The sequence below is a fragment of the Carcharodon carcharias genome, chromosome 19 (assembly GCF_017639515.1).
Source record: "Carcharodon carcharias isolate sCarCar2 chromosome 19, sCarCar2.pri, whole genome shotgun sequence".
NCBI lineage: Eukaryota > Metazoa > Chordata > Chondrichthyes > Lamniformes > Lamnidae > Carcharodon > Carcharodon carcharias.
Window position 1 is genome coordinate 4,104,202 of NC_054485.1, and position 21,674 is coordinate 4,125,875.

The 21,674-nt window shown below is 41.7% G+C and overlaps 1 protein-coding gene across 1 annotated transcript in view; it reads right to left on the reverse strand.

The window, feature by feature from the left end:
- myom3 (myomesin 3) overlaps positions 1-10,639 on the reverse strand; it is a 99,269-nt gene extending 88,630 nt beyond the window's left edge. Inside the window, exons 1-4 of the mRNA XM_041213196.1 lie at positions 10,601-10,639; positions 7,757-7,914; positions 2,649-2,741; positions 1,462-1,550 (exon numbers count right to left, since the gene is read on the reverse strand). Of these exons, the coding sequence (XP_041069130.1) occupies positions 1,462-1,550; positions 2,649-2,741; positions 7,757-7,914; positions 10,601-10,639 (379 nt within the window). The remainder of the gene's footprint in view (positions 1-1,461; positions 1,551-2,648; positions 2,742-7,756; positions 7,915-10,600) is intronic.
- Positions 10,640-21,674: the final 11,035 nt, after the last annotated feature.

The following is a 21,674-nucleotide window of genomic DNA, read 5'->3' on the forward strand; positions in this document are numbered from 1 at the left end:
ATAAAGCTGGAGAGAAGAGCTATACGAGCTTTGGCCTAGGTTACAAATTGATATATCTGATTGTAACGCCAGTCCACGCTGGAATTGGAAGGAACAAGACAACCTCCCATAAAGGGTCCCAAATAATTTTGTCTTCATGCCAATGCAGAAGACCAGCTTTAATCATTTGTTTTAAACGTATATCACGCAGGAACCTGTGGAGATGTCAACCTGCAAAAATTCCACAGGCAGTTGGAAGGCAAAATCCTTTTAGATGCAAATAGAGCTCGAAAGCCTGTATTTTACCAACCCCTTGGTGATGGGCTGAGAGAGGGAAAGATTGGAAAAATGGCGTGGGAAGATGTGGGCTAGGGTGCCCGATGTCTTCCCGCTGCTGTGCTATTTTCTAACAGCAGAAAAGATGGCAGAGGTGCTGTGCTGCCCATCAAGAACCCAACTGAGCCATTTAAATGTTCAATTACGGGCTCCTTCCCACCTCAGCGGACATTCTGCCCATGTCTGCCATATTGGAAACCATTCAATGAAACCTGGTGGCCTCCCAGTGAGCTTCAGTTTTGGGAAGGGGGGTTGCCTCATTTTTGGGCATTCCAAGGAAAGGGTCTGTGGGAGAAATGTCTGCCACCTTGGCAATGGCACTGTATTCCCTGTTCGATCCTCCACCCTGATGGTTGGGGCTTACGTGCCTGGCCACAGCACCCCCAGGCCTCACTCACCAGCTTTTGAGGGTGCCCAGCTATCAATGCACCCTCATCCTGCAGCTGCAGCCTCTAGGGCACCGCTGGTGGTGGCGTTGCTGAGGGTGCTGAAGGGCTGGCCCGCTGATTGGGCCAGCAGTCCTTGGGGTGGGTCACTGTGTTTAATAGGGTTGGCAGCCCTGACAGTGGCCACTTCATTGTTTGCCACCAAGAATATGCCTCCCTGGCCTCGTCAGCAGCCTCACCAGGGTTGCCTCCTCCTTTCAGCCCTGGTGGCCAGACCTCAGCCATCCCAGGTTTGTAACGGAATGTGAAGGTGCAAAGTTCAGCTACGCCATTTCCCTCTTTTCATTGTAAACCAAATAGGCAACTTAACATCAGCCACCCACTATCTACACACAGCAGATGCAGACCAACACCATGAGAGGCATAATCAAATTCGGGGGCAAGGAGAAGTTGGCTAGGCATGCAAGATTCTTACAGGTCATGCAAATTTCTGTTAAAAATCTCTGAAACATATATTTCACAATCTCTACAGAGAAAATCCTTTGGGTTATGACGACCTGCAAGTTGGTTTATTTTGCCAAACTTATTAGGCTGAATAGCTTGAATAAAAATCTATACAAATTATTCTCAGCATGAATATTGCTTACTGATGGTATGTCTGATTACATTCCATTCCTTTAATACATATAACAATCTTTAGATCTTGTGTCAGTGACTTGAAATTGCTGAAACTGCCGATTGACAAACACACAAGACTTACTTTTCACAAGAACTGTAGCACGTGATGTTGCCTCTCCATGATCATTTGAAGCTACTGCAGAGTACTCACCAGAATCCTCAGGGCTGCATCTAGTGAGAAAATAGGTCAATTCATTTGGAATTCACTGCATTTTTAAAGGCTTATAAAGGGCATATGAACAGGCCTCCTGATAGCAGATTCTAGCAACGTATTCTGTTCTCTTATAATATCTGTGCATTAGAATAAGCTCATTGTAAATTGTTACAAGATTGGGTATCAAAAATCTGGTCCAATGAGAGTTCATATTGAAAACATTTACCTAGGCTAGGAACTCTGCTGCTCCTCTGGAAGTACAAGACTTTTCAAGTTGCAAGACTTTTCCTCCCTGTACCCCCTCACCCTGAACCTGTCCCAAATTCTCGGCACGTCCCGTTAAAAACAAAACAATGCATGTGTCAGTAAGAGTATAACCAGGATTCCCGCCTCACGGAGCGAGCGGGATTTCAGAGTGGCACCTTGCTGATCTGTCCTAACTCATGGTTCTTACCTCATTCAGAGTGTGGAATCTAGGTTCTGCACGTGATCAGTTTGCACTTCCAACAACTTTGTAGGCAAAAAGTATTTGTGCTGAAGGGTATTGGAACAAGTCTGATGTAGAAAGCTCTGCTCCATCAAATTCTGTGCTAGTTCAACTAGGATCAATTACAGTTGAGATTGAAACTGACAGCTAAAGCAATTAAAAACTACAGAATTATTTTCTTCTTTCTCACCAACCCTGAAGTAGTTATCCTTAGCATGAACAAGTCTTATTTGATGCTTCAGTTGGATCATATATCAAGGGCAATATTACAAACCAGAACATACTTTGTACTTCAATAAACACTCAAGGGTAGAAATTACTCTGCACCCTATTTTTAAGGCTCAGGGAACATATTCAAATGCAATTCCTGTTTTTGCTATTCCAACAAAGATATTAACCCACTTCTAACATTTGCTGATTGCATGAGCTATCATGACTGCTGATAATTCTGAATGAAAATAGAGTTGCAATATTATGTTCCAGGATTAGAGTCATTAGGAAAACTGACAATTAAAACTATAAAGGTCCAACAGCATTATTCTTCATCATTCTGCCTTATTTCTATGTCCAGTTGCATGCAAAATAAGCGATAATTACCATAGATTCTCAAAAAACAAAGATATCTTACCTACTAATCTCAAGAGTCTGCAAACCAATTTTATTCTCAATCGTGTATTTGCCAGGAACAGCTGTTGGTTGAATCAGAACTCCGTCTTTATACCTGACAGTAATGATGATCGATTTATTAAAATCCATACCCAGGAACTATGTAAAACAAGTCTTTCCTATTGATAAAATGTAACAATACAGCATTTGTTAAGAATGAGAGGTTTTATAAAATGGTTATGTTTTAAACTGTCTCCTTTAATTCAAGTTTTAAAGGGAACATATGACTTCCAGCTAGTTCTGCCCAGCGTTATGTTGATGTGATCTGGTTACCATGGTGATGGGGGTGCAGGTCAAGTGCTATTGATATCCGCATGCCAGGTTTAACACCTGAGAACAAAGGGCAAAGCAGGAGAGAGGGAGAGAGAGAAAGTTCCACAAATAGAACAGGGACAACAGCTGCTGAGGTCAGCAGAGGGAGAAGGCAGTTTCTCTGTTAGCTACCAGACAGATGCGGGTGGGAAGACATTCTCTGGTCAAAGGAACAGAACCCATGGGAATTTAAGGACACTAGAAGATTCGTCCTGGTTTGGCCAGGGTAAGGGATCACCAGGGTGAGCCATGCTGTTGGAGGTTGGTTTGGGATTTCTTGGAAGACTGAGAGAAAGGACCTTTAATGGTCATTGGGTGTTATGGGCTCAGAAAAATGGGGAGAAGTTGGAAGCTAGTAGTAACCTTGGACTGGTTCCTGTAAAGACTGCAATTCTGCAGAAGGCATGTAGTTAAGATGCTAATAAGGTATGTTTATTCTGTAGTTGAGTGTATTAGTTGCCTACCGAGTAATGTTTAGTCGCTGTTGATTTTCATTTGTATGTTACAGTAAAACTCCCTGCCTAACAGCACTGTGAGCATACCGACACCACATGGACTGCAGCGGTTCAAGAAGGCAGCTCACCACCACCTTCTCAAGGGCAACTAGGGATGGGCAATAAATGCTGGCTCAGACAATGAAGCCCACATCCCATGAATGAATTTTTAAAAAGTTTTAAACTTGAATAAAAACAGAAAATGCTGGAAAAACTCAGCAGTCCAGTACCCTCTGTGGAGAGAGAAACAGAGTTCACTTTTCAAGTCCATATAACTCTTCTTCAGAGCTTCAGAGCCTTAAAATTTGAAACCTTGTTGTGCAATTCCTCAAATTGGTCACTGGAAATGCAAATCTTTTTTTTAAAGCTATCAGTCTCTATGGGGATAGTAACGTATTGAAGTTGCGTTGTAGATTAATCTAGATTAATCTAGAACTAGATCTTGGCATCAAGAGGAAATGAACAAACAATAGGTATGGTTTAACAAGAAGATTAAGTGGTTTACCTTCTCAATTTACATGAGAGAATTTAATATTAGTGAACAAATTTATCTTAACAGATCAATTGCTGTGAAATCGTACTTTATGAGAAATGACTTTCTGAATTTACTGGTTGAAAACCACTAATTGAGTTATTAGAAAAACTAAAGCCACATTCCAGTGACTTGAAATCACAGTCAAAGATGGCTGCATGTTTGCAACATTTCACCTTCTACATTACAAGGCCATTAAGTGGAGCCTACCTGCCTGTGAGAGCCCAACAAAGACAATTACCTTCAAGGAATGTGAATGAACCATATCTTTTGTCCCCATTCACAGGACATCCAGGGTCAACTGGGTTGGGAACCAGCATTAGACATAATCACTTCAAGACAAAAGACTCTGGCTGAGAGAGGAATTCCCAGCCATGACCATATTTGGGTCACTCAGCAGTTGGAAAAAGAGAGGGACATGTGACAAGCCAGCTAACCTTTTGTTTAAACACCTGCTTACTCTGCGGACCAGTACAAGCACATGAAACACGGAAGAAGCAAGATCCCTGTGTGGGTCTTTCTCTCTCCAGGCAACTTGCAAGTTTCAATTCCTGTCTGCTGTTTTTTGACTCTCCATGTGCCGCAGACAGAGATTATGAAAAAGAACTCAACCCCACAGCTGCTATCTTCAGACGAACAGAAAAATTGTCCAGCTATATCTTTAAACCGTCTCAGCACCAACCAAGAAAGACCACAGAGTTCAGCCTGAGGTCAGTCAAGTCACCAACCTTCAAGTACCATATACCCCCTTTGACTTTACTGGACTTTAAATTGTTTAATCTGGCCTCCCACTCTGTTATCTATTTGTGTGTGTGTGAAAGTCAGAGTTTTATTTTTTTAGACCATGTTAAATAGAATAAATACTATTCTCTTTTCTGTCTTAAAAATCAAGGAAACCTTCTGTTTGCGTCTTTTATTGTCACAGCATGCAAACAGTTAAATATTCATTGAATTGGCGAGCATATCCTTTAAAACAAACCCTGTTGTGGCCAAACGAGGAGTGGGAAAAGAGGGGAGCTATCATAACGCAACTTATAGACGGTGATGTAATACAATTCTACCCCACCTGAAAAATAACCTGAAAAATAACCACGGTATACTCTTGCTACTGAAGTTCTTAAATGAAGATTACATCTTTTGGAACCCAGATCATTACTGTTGTAAAGCTCTCAGAGAATTCCAATTCCATTGTCTTTTTGGATGGACAGATTAAAATTGTTACTATGGCAACAGACACTATAGGTTGGTCTATGGTTTGTTTTTCCTCTCACTCCTTCAAAGTAACAAATGGGGTTGTTAAAATAGATAATATTAAGGGAAACAAAAGCAAAATACTGGTTGGAACCTTGTGCTCTGGTTGGTGCCAAACTTACTGGTAGAAAGGGGTGGTGACCTATCATACAGGTTGGAAGATTGGACAGAATATTAAAAAAAACAGGAAAGAACGACTAGGGGATTAATAAGGAGGGAAATACTAGAGTAAGAGTCAAAGCCAGCTAGAAATATAAAACAGATAGTAAGAGTTTCTATAGATATTTTTAAAAGATTGACCTATAGAAAGTGAGACTGGGAAATTAACCATGGAAAATAAGGAGATGGCAGATTTCGCATCGGTCTTCACGCCAGGGAGGATACAGGTAACATCCCAGAAATAGCTGTAAATCAGGAAATGAATGGGAGAGAGGAACTCAAGAAAATTACAATCCCTGGAGAAGTGATACTGAGCAAATTGTTGGAGCTGCAGGCTGACAAATCCTTGGGTCCTGATGGACTTCAACCCAGGGTCCGAAAAGAAGTGGCTAATGAGACAGCTGATGTGTTGGTTTTAATTTTCCAGAATTCCCTAGATCCAGGGAAGGTTCCATTAGATTGGAAAGTAGCAAATGTAACTCCTTTATTCAAAAAGGGAGGGAGACAAAAGGCAGGAAACTACAGGCCAGTTAGCCTAGCATCTGTCATAGGGAAAATGTTAGAAGCTATCATTAAAGACATTATAGCAGGGCACTTAGATAAATTCAAGGCAGTCAGGCAGAGTCAACATAGCCTTGTGGAAGGGAAATCAATGTTTAACCAATTTATTGGAGTTCTTTGAAGGAGTAACAGGGACTGACGGTATGGTATTTGCTGATGATATAAAGATAAGTAGGAAATTAAACTGTGAAGAGGATATAAGGAGGCTACAAGGGGACATAAATGGTTAAGTGAGTTGGCAAAGATCTGGCAAATGGAGTATACTGTGGGAAAATATGAAATTGTCTATTTTGGCAGGAAGAATAAAAAAGAAACATATTATCTAAATGGTGAGAGATTGCAGGGTTCTGCGATACAGAGGGATCTGGGTGTCCCAGTGCATGAATCACAAAAGGTTAGTATGCAGGTAATAAAATGTTATTGTTTATTGAGAGGGAAATTGAATACAAAAGTAGGGAGGCAATGCTTCAGTTATACAGGGCTTTGGTGAGACCACATCTGGAGTATTGTGTACAGTATTGGTCTCCTTATTTGAGGAAGGATGTAAATGCATTAGAAGCAGTTCAGCGAAAGTCTACCAGACTAATATCTGGAATGGGTGGGTTGTCTTATGAGGAAAGGTTGGACAGGTTAGGCTTGTATCCACTGGAGTTTGGAAGAGTAAGGGGCAACTTGATTGAAACGTATAAGATCCTGAGGGGTCTTTTCTTAATTATTCTTTCATGGGATGTGGGCCAGCATTTGTTTTCCGTCCCCAGTGAGTACAGGCCCAGGTCCTACCAACTGAGTGGCTTGCCGCACCATTTCAGAGGGCAGTTACCAGTCAACCACATTGCTGCGGGTCTCGATTCATGTGTAGGCCAGACCAGGTAAAGATGGAAGATTTCCTGCCGTAAAAGTACACTAGTGAACCAGATGGGTTTTTACAACAATGGTTTCCTGGTGACCATTACTGAGACTAACTTTCCAATGTCAGATTATTTGCATTTAAATTCCATCAGCTCCCTTGAATCCTAACTCCCAGAACATTAGGCAGGGTTTTTGGATTAATATTCCAATGACATTACCACTACTACCCCTTCATCGCTCTCTTAATAGGATGAATGTAGAATGGTCCCTACAACCACACCACCCCCCCTCCACTTCTCTCCCCCCACCACCCCCCCACCTTAAACCAGCTTATATTTCACCCCTTTCCTTGGATTCACCTAGTTCTGTTGAAGGGTCATGAGGACTCGAAACGTCAACTCTTTTCTTCTCCGCCGATGCTGCCAGACCTGCTGAGTTTTTCCAGGTAATTCTGTTTTTGTTTTGGATTTCCAGCATCCGCAGTTTTTTGTTTTTACCTGAATGTAGAAAGGATGTTTCCTCTTGTGGGAGAATCTGGAACTAGGGGGTCAGTGTTTAAAAATAAGGGGTCACCCATTTAAGACAGATTGAGCAGAATTTAATTCTCTCAGAGGGCCATGAATCTTTGGAACTCTCTTCCTCAAAAGGCGGTGGAAGCAGGATCTTTGAATATTTTTTAAGGCGGCGTAGATATATTTTTTTATTAACAAGGGGTTAAATGTTATCGGGGTAGGCAGCAATATGAGGTTAAAATCGGATCAGTCATGACCTTATTGAATGTCAAAGCGGGCTCGAGGTGCCTTGGCCTACTCCTGCTCCCAGTTCGTATGTTCATAATATTTATATTAATAAGATTATATTTCAGATCTCTTGGATTATGTGAGGTTGCAATTTTGTTTCAATTTTTCATACCATTTGACCCGAGGGGAAGGTGCTCCCTGGATAACGCAAGCAAGACTAACGTGCATCTTCTCCCAGACTGTGTGGGGTCTCAATCCAAGCACAAACTCAGGTGCATGGGATGAAAGCTCTGCAGCATATCGTCTCTCCTCCTCTGCTTTCTTCTCTACCTAAAACAACATATTTTTATACATTAAGTATTGTCAACGCTTTTTACTTATGTCTTGAGATTACACTGTGCAATATTTACATAGAAATAGTCGGTGTACTTACATGTGTGTCTTTTGTCCACTAACTTTAATGAAAGTGTGAACACATTCCAAATAAAATAATTATACCTCCATTGAAATAGCAGACAGAGGAACGTATATGATGCGCATAGTGCACAACGTAAGCTTGAGGACATACAGCCAATCCTCTCCCATCCTCTTGCTGAACCCCCCACTCCCTGACTCATCCTCTCGCTGCTTCCCTCTCCTGGACCTGTGTTCCCATTTGAGGATCTAGATCCAATCCAAAGCCAGAGCTCTGATGCTCTTCTCCCGAACCCTTGCTGACAGGAGCATTTAAGAACAAAACATGGATTTGTAACAGCTACAGCTCGGTACTTCTGCACCATCGGGAATCAAGTTTGCGCAACATTGCAGCTCTGACTTTGGATCAGATCTGGATCATCAAATGGGAACACAGGTCAAGGAGAGGGAAGCGGTAAGGGGGTCAGTCGAGGAAAGGGAGGTTTGGCCAGAGGGTGATTCAGGGAATAAGGGACACGACAACTCGGAGCTTGTGGAGGGGAGGCCATAACTCTGGAAACGGGGAGGGGAGAGGACGCAACTCAGAGGCTGGGGAGTTGGGTGGGGGGGGGGGCCTTTGCAAAATGGTGTCAGTTGGGTCTCGAGGGGAAGTATATTAAAACTAATCTCACAGCAATATTACAGGCCCTGTTAACTTACCAACGTTAAAGTGAAGGAAAGTTTAATCGGGCAGCGTTTTTAAAACATTAATTCACAGGATGTGGGCTGACTGGGCCGGCATTTATTGCCCATCCCTAGTTGCCCTTGAGAAGGTGGTGGTGAGCTGCCTTCTTGAGCCGCTGCAGTCCATGTGGCGTAGGTACACCCGCAGTGCTGTTAGGGAGGGAGTTCCAGGATTTTGACCCAGCGACAGTGAAGGAACGGTGATATATTTCCAAACCAGGATGCTGAGTGACTTAGAGGGGAACTTCCAGATGGTGGTGTTCCCATTTATCTGCTGCCCTTGTCCTTCCAGATGGTAGTGGTCATGGGTTTGGAAGGTGCTGTCTAAGGAGCCTTGGTGAATTCCTGCAGTGCATCTTGGTAGATGGTACACATGCTGCTGCTGTGTGTCGGTGATGGAGGGAGTGAATGTTTGTCCAGCTCTGCTTGTCCCACCCCCCTTAAACCAGCTTATATTTCACTTCTCTTCTATTTTTACTTAGTTCTGTTGAAGGGTCATTCGGACTCGAAACGTTAACATGTTCCTCTCCGCAGATGCTGCCAGACCTGCTGAGTTTTTATAGGTATTTTTGTTTTTGGTTTGGATTTCCAGCATCCGCAGTTTTTTGCTTTTACCTGAATGTTTGTGGATGGGGTGCTAATCAAGCGGGTGCTTTGTCCTGGATGGTGTCAAGCTTCTTGAGTGTTGTGGGAGCTGCACACTTCCAGACAAGTGGGGAGTATTCCATCACACTCCTGACTTGTGCCTTAAAGATGGTGGACAGGCTTTGGGGAGTCAGGAGGTGAGTTACTCATTGAATAATTCCTAGCCTCTGACCTGCGCTGTAGCCACAGTATTAAGCAAGGACTTAGTGTAGTCAAAAGTTTGAAAAATCTCAGGAATTTCATGTTTTTCTTGGAGTCGTGGAAATCGTTGGAATATTTCCAATTTTACTAAAATCTGAAATTAGACATACCTCAAATTTCCAGAGTGATGGGATGAAGTGTCAGCATAAAGATAGACGGACGAGCAGGGGCATACTTAGGGCCAGTCCTACTGGTTTTCTATCCAATTCCATGTACATTAGAGTTTGCTAGGGGAGCTATGGTGAGCAGCAGCTGAATCTTCCACCCTGCAATCTGACATCAGATGGGCCGGGGGGATTTCAGGAACCTTTGTAGCTCTCAGTCCTGCCTCTGGTCTCTGCCGACATACTGCATGCCAGCAAAAGACAGGTACACAGTCCTTCAAAGTGGTGGAAGTGGAGACCACTTGTTTCCTTACAGAAGCTGTAAGTGAGGTGCCTTTTTAAAAAGGAGACATTTTCTCCTTCTGTGCAATTTAGAAGCAGACTCCATTGCCCCAAACACAAGCTACTGGTCGCCGCATATTCCTGCCAAAACCCGCCCCAAAAGACATGCAACCTAGCTGTGTTGAGACTGGCTGTTGTACCCATGTGGGGTCACTGTCTTTGCGTGAAACCTCAGCTAATGTGTTCAGGCATGTAGATCCCAGTGTATTGGAAGTTCCACTCTGTCACTGTTACAAAATTGAAGCATTGTTCAGTGGCAAATTACATGGATAGAGTGCAGAACTAGAAATGCATGCAATAAATAAAGGACACAGGAGACAGTTCATATTAAAACTGCCGATTGTTTATCTTTGTTTCTCATATGCTACTAACAACCTTCTTTGGATGCTTCCCCACCTTCACTATCCATCGGACACCATTCCCTCACATTGTGTCATAAAGGGATTGAAATGATGGATGTATCATAACACGTATTTTTTTAATTGTATCACGACCCATAATCATCCCATGAATATAATTTATATCAATGCATTGCAACTAAAATTCTATACAATGTGCACCAGCATCCTCACAGTCATCTATGTTACCTTCTCATGTATTGCTTTGTGATCGGCTTTCATTAGCATGAGTTTCTGAGTTTTGTAGTAGCTTTCGTCCACTTTTTTCATCTCATTTCCGAATAAAACTTGTTTTCCTGACTCCTTCTTTCCTCTTTCATAGCCTCTGCTTCTTTCAGGCCTGCGTGAAGGAAGTTCTAGAATCATTTTTTTTGCCTTTACAAGAAATGGAAACAGATTAATTAACAACTAAATTCCTTTCACCACAGGCTCCTGCTCAACGCCTAAAACCCAATGGCTTTGGCCAACCTTTTGATCACCCGTCCCACTCTCCCTTTCTTTGGCTCAGTGTTCATTATCCTCAGTGACATGCCCTGGAAAACTTGTCGATATTCAAGGTGCTATGGGAATGCCAGTTTTTGTTGGTGTTCTACCATAGCAGTTGGCACTGTGGAGTTATTGTCATTCATTCGTGGGAGTTGGGTGGCATTGGCACGGCCAGCATTTGTTGCCCATCTCTAATTGCCGTTGAGAAGATGGTGGTGAGCTGCCTTCTTGAATACAACTGAGAGGCTTGCTAGGACATTTCAGAGAACAGTTAAGAGTCAACCACGTTGCCATATTGTGTGAAATGGGCCAATATGACTGCACAGAGAGCCCCAGCATGTAATAGAGTCACTTCTACTTATAATATCATAGTTGTAGAAAGGAGTACTCTCGGCAGCGTCATCTTGGCAATGGCAGGAAACAAAAGCAAAGGGATTCAGAGATTCATTTGTTTGCACACTGGTGATACCACCTTGTTTTTTATATGATAATCAAGAGGATAAGAAGCAGCACATTCGGTGCGGTCAATATAAGGTCGGTGTCTCTGCTCGAGTCCCAGGAAAACTGGAATGAGATTCCAACTGCCTTATGTGACTCAGTGTCAAATTATGCTTCTTACCATTCCTGTGAAGTACCTTGGGGATGCTTCATCAAATTAAAGCTGCTATATAAATACAAGTTGTTGTTAAAAGACAAGGTGTCAGCTGATGTGTGTACAAATTTCACATTGCTAACTATATGTCTACTCTAAGCAATGCTTACACTGAATTCAACTGACGAGAATCTATAGCAAGAACATTCCAATGAGTCACAAAATCCATCGAGAAAGATGATATGCTGCTAATAATTTAAAGCATGGCATAGACCCAATTTTAGCTACAGAATATAACATATTTTAGATTCATTAGAGATTAGTAGGCAGACCAAGCATGTAGAAATAGAAGATAAGCACCATCAAGCTTTTGAAATGACAGCTGAAAAAATGAGAACAGCTGGTCCGTCTGTCCAGGAAGCACTGGGCTCCCCGAGCTTAAACGCAGCTTTGGTTTTCTGGAAATCCTAATGTATTAAGTTATTCAAGTAACATCTTTTATTTTAATTTTAAATGATCTCTTTCTAACATCCCTGCTACAGCCAACACTTGGGTGTATCACAGGTGTTCACCAAACGTTTGACCACCACTCCTAACCTTCCTCTCTTTGGCTCAGTAGCATTGTCCTCTCATGAGCTCTGGGATGTTTATCTGCTTTAAAGGCTCTACGTGAATGCAAGTTTTTGTTGTTTTACAGTGGCTATTGGCACTGAGTTTTCTTACAATGATGGGATGTAGGCTTGTGACAAAGACACTACTGCAATAACACTGAGTCACTGCTCTGCTATACACTGCCGACAGGATAGGCACAGCTGAAATAGCAGAAGAATTCTAGAGAGAGAGAGAGAGACTGTTTGCAATGTGCTAATTCTACAGAATAGCCATCCCCAGAGGATGATCTATTCCTGAATGAATCCAGTGAGTGAGCTATCAACCCATACTTATTAATTCAGAATGCAATCCATTCTGGATTCACTTTACATTAAATGTCCAGTATCTACCTAACCATTTCTGTCACTACATAAAGGGAAACGATGATTTAGGAACATATTCAATTGATGGAAGTTTCCTTAAGAAAGTAGATGTTGGGTTTCTTTTGTAAGAAATTATTTATTTTGCAGGGATAAGAATATATTCTTCCTTTGTAGTTCTTGGCTCAGTTAAAAATCTGAAGTTTGCACAAAGAAGTGAATGGTTAAAGTCATTACATATTTGTACAAAACATTGGGGGTAATTTTATCTGAACTGCACAAGATAGGAAGTGATAGCATGAAATCAGCTGCGAGTGAAACAGAAATTCAAGAAAAACAACAAATGGATTATTATCGTATTCTATTCACAACTTGCTGACTTTTGGCTTGGTCTTCAAGCATCTTATGAGATCCTAAGACCATAAGATGTAGGAGCAGAAGTAGGCCATTCAGCCCATTGAGTCTGCTCCGTCATTCAATGAGATCATGGCTGATCTGATAATCCTCAACTCCACTTTTCTGCCTTTTCCCCATAACCCTTGATTCCCTTACGGTTAAAAAACCTGTCTATCTCCACCTTGAATATGCTTAACGACCCAACTTCCACAGCCCTCTGCAGTAAATAATTCTACAGATTAACTACCGTCTGAAAGGAGAAATTCCTCCTCATCTCTGTTTTAAATGGGCGACCCCTTACTCTGAGATTATGCCCTCTGGTCCTAAACTCCCCACAAGAGAAAACAAACTCTCACCATCTACCCAGTCAAGCCCCCTAAGAATCTTACACATTTCAATAAGGTCACCTCTCATTCTTCTAAACTCCAATGAGTACAGGCCCAACCTACTCAACCACTCCTCATAAGAAAATCCCTCCATACCCAGAATCAACCTAGTGAACCTTCTCTGAGCTGCCTCTAATGCCAGTGTATCTTTCCTTAGGTAAGGGGACCGAAACTATTCACAGTATTCTAGGTGTGGCCTAACTAGTGCCTTGCATAGTTTTAGCTAAACATCCATATTTTTATACTCCATTCTCTTTGAAATAAACGCCAATACTCCATTTGCCTTCCCTATTACTTGTTGAACTTGTATGTTAGCTTTTTGTGATTCATGCTATGCACTTCCTGTACAGGCGGGGGGGGATTCCCTAAAAACGAGAGTGTGCTCTTTCCCGCATGCGCACGACAGAGCGCACATCTCCCTGAGGCTAAGTGCTGCCTCAGGGAGATCACTTACACTTTGAAAAATATTAAAAATAGGAAAAAAAATTCCCTAACATGTCTCCTTCATGTGACAATGTCACATGAGTTGGGACATGTTCATAATTTACATTAAAATTTCATTAAAATTTTAACACCCTGCATGAAACCTCATCCCACCACGAGATGAGGTTTCATGTTTTCTCTACTTGCCGCCAAGGCTCCTGGTCGACCCGCCAGCCTTAAGGTTGCACGGGCAGGTCCTTTAATTGTTTTAATGATCCTGTCAATGACCTCAATTGGCCATTGACAGGTCGGTGGGCCCGCAGCTGATTTTGCTGCACCCCCGTCTTCCTGAAAATTTAAATGGGGCGCGGTGACATCGGGGGTTCTACCCAACATCATCCCGCGTTATTTTACATGTTGCTGAGCGGGCCCCTGCTCACCGATGGCAAAATTCTCCCCTCTGTCTTCTATTAGTTAGCCTATCCTCTGTCCATGCTAATAAACTACCCCCAACACCATGTGCTCCTATCTTATTAAGTAGCCTTACATGCAGTACCTTATCAAATGCCTTTTGGAAATCCAAATATTACATCTAATAGTTCCCCTTTATCTATCCTGTTTGTTACCTCCTCAAAGAATTCTAATAAATTTGTCAGGTTTAATTTCCCTTTCATGAAGCCACGCTGACTCTGCTTGATTGGATTATGTAATTCTAAATGCTCTGCTATTACATCCTTTACAATAGACTCTAACATTTTCCCGATGACAGATGTTTAGCTAAATGGCCTATATTCACCTGTTTTTTTGTCTCCCTCCCTTTTTGAATAAGGGTGTTACATTGGTAGTTTTCTAATCCTTTGGGACTTTTCCTGAATCTAAGGATTTTTGGAAGATTACTACCAGTACATCCACTATCCCAGTAGCCACTTCCTTTAATATCCTAGGATGCAACCCATCAGGTCCAGGGGACTTATCAGCCTTTAGACCCACTAGTTTCCCAAGTACTTTTTCTCTCGTGATAGTTATTGTATTTATTTCCTCCCCGCTTTTGCCCCATGATTATGTAGTATTGAAATGCTATTAGTGTCTTCTACCATGAAGACTGATGCAAAGTATTTATTCAACTCCTCTGCCCTTTCCTGGTTCCCCATTATTATTTTCCCAGCCTCATTCTCTAAGGGGCCAATGTTCACTTTGGTCTCTCTCTTCCCTTTTATATATTTAAAGAAGCTCTTACTGTCCATTTTCATATTACTTGCTAGTTTACCCTCAAAGTTTATTTTCTCCCCATTTATTAATTTTTGGTCATATTTTAAAACTTTCCCAATCCTCTGGCTGACCACTAACCTTTGCCATATTGTATGCCTTTTCTTTTAATTTGATACTATCCTCCTGTCCCTGATCACAGACTAAATTTGAATGATTTAATCTGAGGGGTGTGACCACCTCCTGGGGCAAAGTGTCCAGGTAACTTTCCCCCTCCCTGATGTGGCGCAATGTCTGTAGCTCTGATTCCAGCTCCTTATCTCAGATCCAAAGTTCCTTGAGCTGCAAAGCACTTAGTACAGATGTGTTCACTCTAGGTCACCTTGGTGTCCAGCAGCTCCCACATGTTGCAGCAACAACACATCACCCATCCTGCCATCACTATCATATTTTATTCAAATTATTAATTAATTACTCTAGTATCCCCGCTCTTTACACTTTATACACACCAGTATCGATCTTATACTTAACAAGCTATCTTAAAAAAAAAGAAAAAAAAAGACTAAAGACCTAAACACAAACTAAAAACCTTAATTTTACTTTAAAGGCTAGAAATACTCACCAATCCTACTCACCAATCACCTGCTCTCCGTGTTCTTTTCCCTCTCGAGCTCTTTCATGGTCTCTCTCTTCTCACACCCTCTCACTGTTAAAGGTCACTCTCCTCCACACTTTCTCACTGTTAAAGGCCCTGCTACTTCTCTCACACTCTCTCACTGTAAATGGCCCCCCTGCTTTTCACAAGCACTCTCTCTATAAAGAAGTCAAGTGAAATTAAGGAAAGAACATTGGAATGAGGCCATTTGTTGCTACTGTAACAACATTTCCAAGCAGATGAAGCAAGACATAACATTAGAAATGATTGTGAGACTAATTGTGCTTGCTATTATTAACGTGTACACCAAACAACAACTTCCAGTGACCACACATCCTTGATTAGATGTGTAAATCAGGATGTTACTGTCCAAGATGCTCTATTCCTACAAGAGCTGCATGGGAATGGATTGAAGTACATGAAATGGTATGAAATTGCTTTACTTAGCTGATATATGTACACTCTGAACTTGTCAGGAAATTTTGGGGCTTGTCCATTCCAGTGCAAATAAATTTTTAGCAGCATAAATCTTAACAGCTACAAAACAGGCTCCCAGGCTGGAAAAACTGTGGACTTTCATACATTCAGATTTTAATTATTGTTGGAGATTTAAAAAATAAAACAAGTAATTCATTTTTACGTTCTCTTTCTACTCATTTGATTTCTCTCTTAATCCCATCTTTCTTTTGCTCTCTTCATTTTGGTTTCTGTACCTGTTTTGAATTGAATTAAATACCCTAAAGGACACTTCCCAGTTCAGGCTCTGTATTTCCTGTTTGCATCATTATCAGAAGGCAATAAACTATCACAATTATAATATTCTGTGGATAAAACATGCAAATAGTTAGCTTTTTTTTAGCAAAAAATAGTAATGCCGATATTCAAAACCAGTTAAATGATGCCATAGCAACTAAAACTTAGAAACTTAACCAACATGTTAACATGAATTACTAAATCAAAATTTGCACAAACCCACAATATCTAACCACTGGCTCACCTGAGGACATTAGTTATAGTCTTCCTCTCAGCTGGACTTATCTTCCCACGAGATGAATGATCAAAGTGCTCAGGTTTACTTTGATAATGATGCAGAAATCTGGTTGCCATATCTTTATACGAGAGTTAGATTCACCTTTTCTAGAACACAAACAGCTAGATACTTTAATGTACTATGCCAGTTGGATAAACACATTTCATCATCAGTTACTCTGGAGTTGGTTGGTAGTGGATGAGTAGGATCTAGTTTCACACCTGGGATTCTCCACATGGCAAGATTTCAATCCTTACCGCACCATTTGCGTGCTGAGCCGAGGCTTAATCAATTCACAAAGGGAGTGAGGGAGCATTCTGATGAGTTACCCTTATGATCATCATCATAGCCAGTTCAAGAACAATTCAGATCCACTCCACCCTCTCAGCCAAAAACTGTTAACTACCATGGGGAAGCCGAAATGTAAAACATTGAATTAGTCAGAGGTTGTTTACTTTTTAAGAAACCAGGAAGTTTGGAAAGTAATTGCCCAACATTATTTATTTTATAGAAACATACCTTTATGAGACACATACACATGAGTCATGCCTGAACAAATAGTACAATGCCTAGCCACAGAAACCCTGGTCACGCGAGAGTTGCAATATGTGTGATGGACTTGAACTGCAGTCATCCCGTGCATAAGCTTACCAACGTCAAAGACAACCAGTAAACACAATGTAGATGACAGAATTTTAGTATCAATTCCAATTGTTCACAAACTATCTTTAAAAGATATTATATTGTAATATTATTGGATGAATTTTCTAAAAGGCTGAACCTATCAGCAGCAGGAGGTGGTGGCATAGACCCAGGGTAATGCTCTGGGGACCCGGGTTTGAATCCCACCATGACAGATGGTGAAATTTGAATTCAATATTAAAAATCTGGAGTTAAAAGTCTGATGATGACCATGAAACCATTGTTTTGTAAAAACCCCATCTGCTTCACTGATGTCCTTTTGGGAAGGAAATCTGCCGGCCGACATGTGACTCCAGACCCACAGCAATATGATTGACTCTTAACTGCCCTCTGAACAAGGGCAGTTAGGGATGGGCAATAAATGCTGGCCTAGCCAGTGATGCCCACATCCCATGAACGAATAATAAAAAAAACTCTGTTTACTTTGAGCAAGATTCACATATTTCAATTGTGCTCTTCAGTGACACCTGGAAAATTAGATCCACAAATCAAGGTAATACTTCTATTTAGTTAATTTATTTGTGCACAATGGTTTTTCTTACTGATTTCTCCATTTTTGTTGCAGTTGTTACTCATCCCTAATTGCCCTTGAGAAGGTGGTGGTGAGCTACCTTCTTGAACCGCTGCAGTCCATGTGGTGTAGGTACACCTACAGTGCTGTTAGGGAAGGAGTTCCAGGATTTTAACGCAACGACAGTGAAAGAACGATGATATGTTTTCAAATCAGGATGGTGAATGACTTGGAGGGGGTCTTGCTGTGGTGATGTTCCCTTGCTTCTGCTTTCAGTGTCCTTCTAAGTGGTAGAGGTCGCAGTCTTGGAAGGAACCTTGGTGAGTTGCTGCAGTGTATCTTGTAGATGGTATACACTGCTGCCACTGTGTGTCAGTGGTAGAGTGAGTGAATGTTGAAGGATCAAGAAGGAGGTGGATGGGGTGCCAAACAAGATGGCTGCTTTGTCCTGGATGGTGTTGATCTTCTTGAGTAAAAATGGTGACATACTGATGCCTACAGTAAAGGTAGGTTCACAGTTTGATTGAGCTGGTCTGTCAGTAACAGCAGGAATCGAACGGGCTTCAGTATTTTCTTAGTAAAATTTAAAAATCAGCCAAGGCTTCTGGCCCAATAAAATCTAATAATTTGGATCAACACAACAAATGACTTTCTAACCAAATATTTGCAACTTTTGATCAATGGGAAGAGTGTTCCCAGCTACCCCACTACAATCTAACCTTAATTTGTATCATTTAACTGGAGGTTCTTGGAACATCCAGTCCTCAGACCATTCTGCTAGCCAATCAACAATGCAGCCTAGGCTTCCCTTTAAATTGCTCAACTGTAACGTATCTCTTGACTGGAGGCTCTGGAACCTAGTCTTCAGGTCACCTTCCTGGCTAATCAGCATTGTAGCTTTAGCTTCTGTTTATTGCTAAGCTAGATTCGCTGGAGCCCAAATGTGGAAATGAGTCCCAGCTATAGCTCCAGTTCACTCCACATGTTCTTTCCCAAAGTTATATCAGTTTTTGGCACTTAAAGAGCCTGGCTTGCTACATCATTTCAGAGGGCAGTTAAGAGTCAACCACATTGCTGTGGGTCTGGAGTCATATGTAGGCCAGACCAGGTAAGGATGGCAGATTTCCTTGCCTAAAGGACATTAGTGAACCAGATGGGTTTTTATGATAATCAATGATAGTTTCATGGTCACCGTTACTAAAATGAGTTCCAATTCCAGATCTTTTAATTAATGGAATTTAAATTTCCACCAGCTGCCATTTGAACCCATGTCCACGGGGCATTAACCTGGGCTTCTAGATTACTTGTCCAGTGACATTATTGCAATGCCACCATCTCCCCCTAAGGTAATTAAGTAATGCCTTAAGAGTGAATAAAAAAGGTATAACCACTTAGCCATCAGTTAAAGTCTAGCTTGCGAGAACCAGTAATAAGATACAGTCTTAGTCATTTTGGGAAAGCTGCAGCCTTTGTTAAGAAAGTTATTTCCATCAGAGAGAGAGAGAGAGAGAGGCAGAGAACAGTAAGCAACAGGCAGCTGTGAAATGCATAGCCTCAGGGATTAAGGTGGACTGGAAGCTTCAGCAGTTAAGGTAGACTGAGAAGTCGTGTATTGAAAAAGGATCGACCAGCGTTGAAGTCTTAAAGCTACAAAGGGTTTTGTATGTATGTTAGAGTTAAGCTGGCTAGGTAAAATCTTGAAGGATGGAATGAAGAAAGAGACCAGGTTCAAGGAACCAAGAAAGGAGGACCCAGGATCCTTGGGTAAGACAGACCCACATGCATTGAGCTTGTGTATTGTTACATGCCTTAACTAATGGAATGTTAAGTATCAATTTTTATTGTCCAATAAACCCTGTTAGTTTGCACTCCAAATAAGAGATTGCCCTTTTTGCCAACATGGCTTTTTCCTGACAAGAATTTCCTTACCCTGGGGTTTAGTATAGGTTCTAAACCCCTAAAAAATAGAACCCTTGAGCTACAGATGCCAAACTCTGATCTTGATGTAACTCACCAATCCCTCGAGCCTGCTCTGCCATTTAATGCCATAGCTGGTCCTCAACCTCAACTCTACTTTCCTACCTAATCCACATTTCCCTTGATTCCCTTAAAGCCCAAAAATAATTTGATCTCAGTTTTGAAGATGCTCAAGGAATGTGCATCCAAACCTCTCTGCTCAGAGAACGTCAACAAATCAAAAACCCGAATGAAGAAATTGCTCCTCATCTTAGCCTGAAATGGCCAGCCCCTTATCTAAAGACAATGCCCCCTGCTTCTAGACTCTCCAGCCAGAGGAAAACAGCCTTTCAACATCTACATTGTCAAGTCCTCTCAGAATCTTATATGTTTCAACAAGATCACCTCTCATTCTTCTAAACTCCAGAGAGTATAGCCCCAATCTACTCAACGGGCCCAATTTTCACTGTGCAAGTGAATGGATTTTGAGTGAGTTAAAGCCTTGCCCAATATCTCTTCACTGGACTCTTCTCTCAGCCGAGGGCCAGAATTTTCTGCTCATCATGCGGGCACATGCCCGATCCGAACAAATGTAAAATGACACGTGATGACGTTGGCCAAGTGTCCAGACACCATCGTGCACTCGCGTGCTATTTTGGTTGACGGGCACACAGGGGAGTTGGCAGTGGCCTGTCAACAATTAAAAGGCTTATTAAGGCCATTAACAATCCAACTGATTTAAATTTTTCGCTGCCCATCCTTATTCGTGAAACCTCACCCACGGGTGGGATGACATTTCGATCCATCATCAAAAAACTAAATTAAAAATTTACAACTGATTTCTAACATGTTCCTGCTCATGAGGGGACTCTTACAATGCTTTATTTTTCATTTTCACAACTGTTCATTTCCCTGAGGCAGCTCTGTGCCTCAGGGAGCTTTTCTAGTGTGTACCCGTGCACATGCGCCAAGTTGCACACTCGCCCTCCTCCCTACCCCAACACAGGCAGCACTGAGAGCTGTTGCGCGCATTTTCCACTGGCGGGCCTTAATTCGCCCACTAGTATGAAATCACGGTCCAGTCCTGATCGCGGGTGGCGGTCGGCTTCCTGACCGCTCCCATCCACCCCCGCCAAGCCCACCCGACGAGGGCAAAATTCTGCCCTAGGGGTCAGATTCATTAACCATTGCTTGCACCCTCTCTAAGGCAACTATGTTTCTTTAGAAAAGAGGCCAAATCTGTACACAGTACACCAGATGACTCAATAAATGTCCTTCTGGGGTAAAATATAACATTGATGGATGACAATGGATCATCCTCCTATTATATAACCTGCCTGCTCTTCCTTTTCAAAGTTGAATCTCACCCCCTTATTTGCAGCAACAACCTTACCCTCAAACACAGTCACTTAAAACACTGAACATCAATGCTGATTAAACTGCAAAAAGAGTTGAATTGCTCACCAAAGTCTTCAATTCAAATATTAATGCCGCATTAATGGTGAAATATCAGCAACCATATCTATGCCACTATCCTGGGGATTACGTGTACTGTGGCTGAAAGGCATTATCCAATTAGAGTACAATCCTGATTTTAATTCTGCTAAGTAGCCACTCATTGTTTTGGAGCTGCAACTTAAAAATTAAGTACTCACCAACGTGAAAGCTGACATTAAAATCTGATAATCCAGATTCAGAAGCTGTGATGAGTAAATAGGACTGCTCAGTCTAGAGGAGAGCTAAAGGACAAAAACAGCCGCTTCCCAGCTGACAACAAAAGTAATGACTAGCAGAGGAGGAATATATTGCTGCTGTCCACACTGACCTTTTAAGTGAGTTATATATAGCAACTTTATTATTCACCTGAATAAATATAGAAAATATGTCAATTGTTCTCATGTTCATTAACTTGTATATGGGCATATGTATAGCATCAAATCCATACAAAA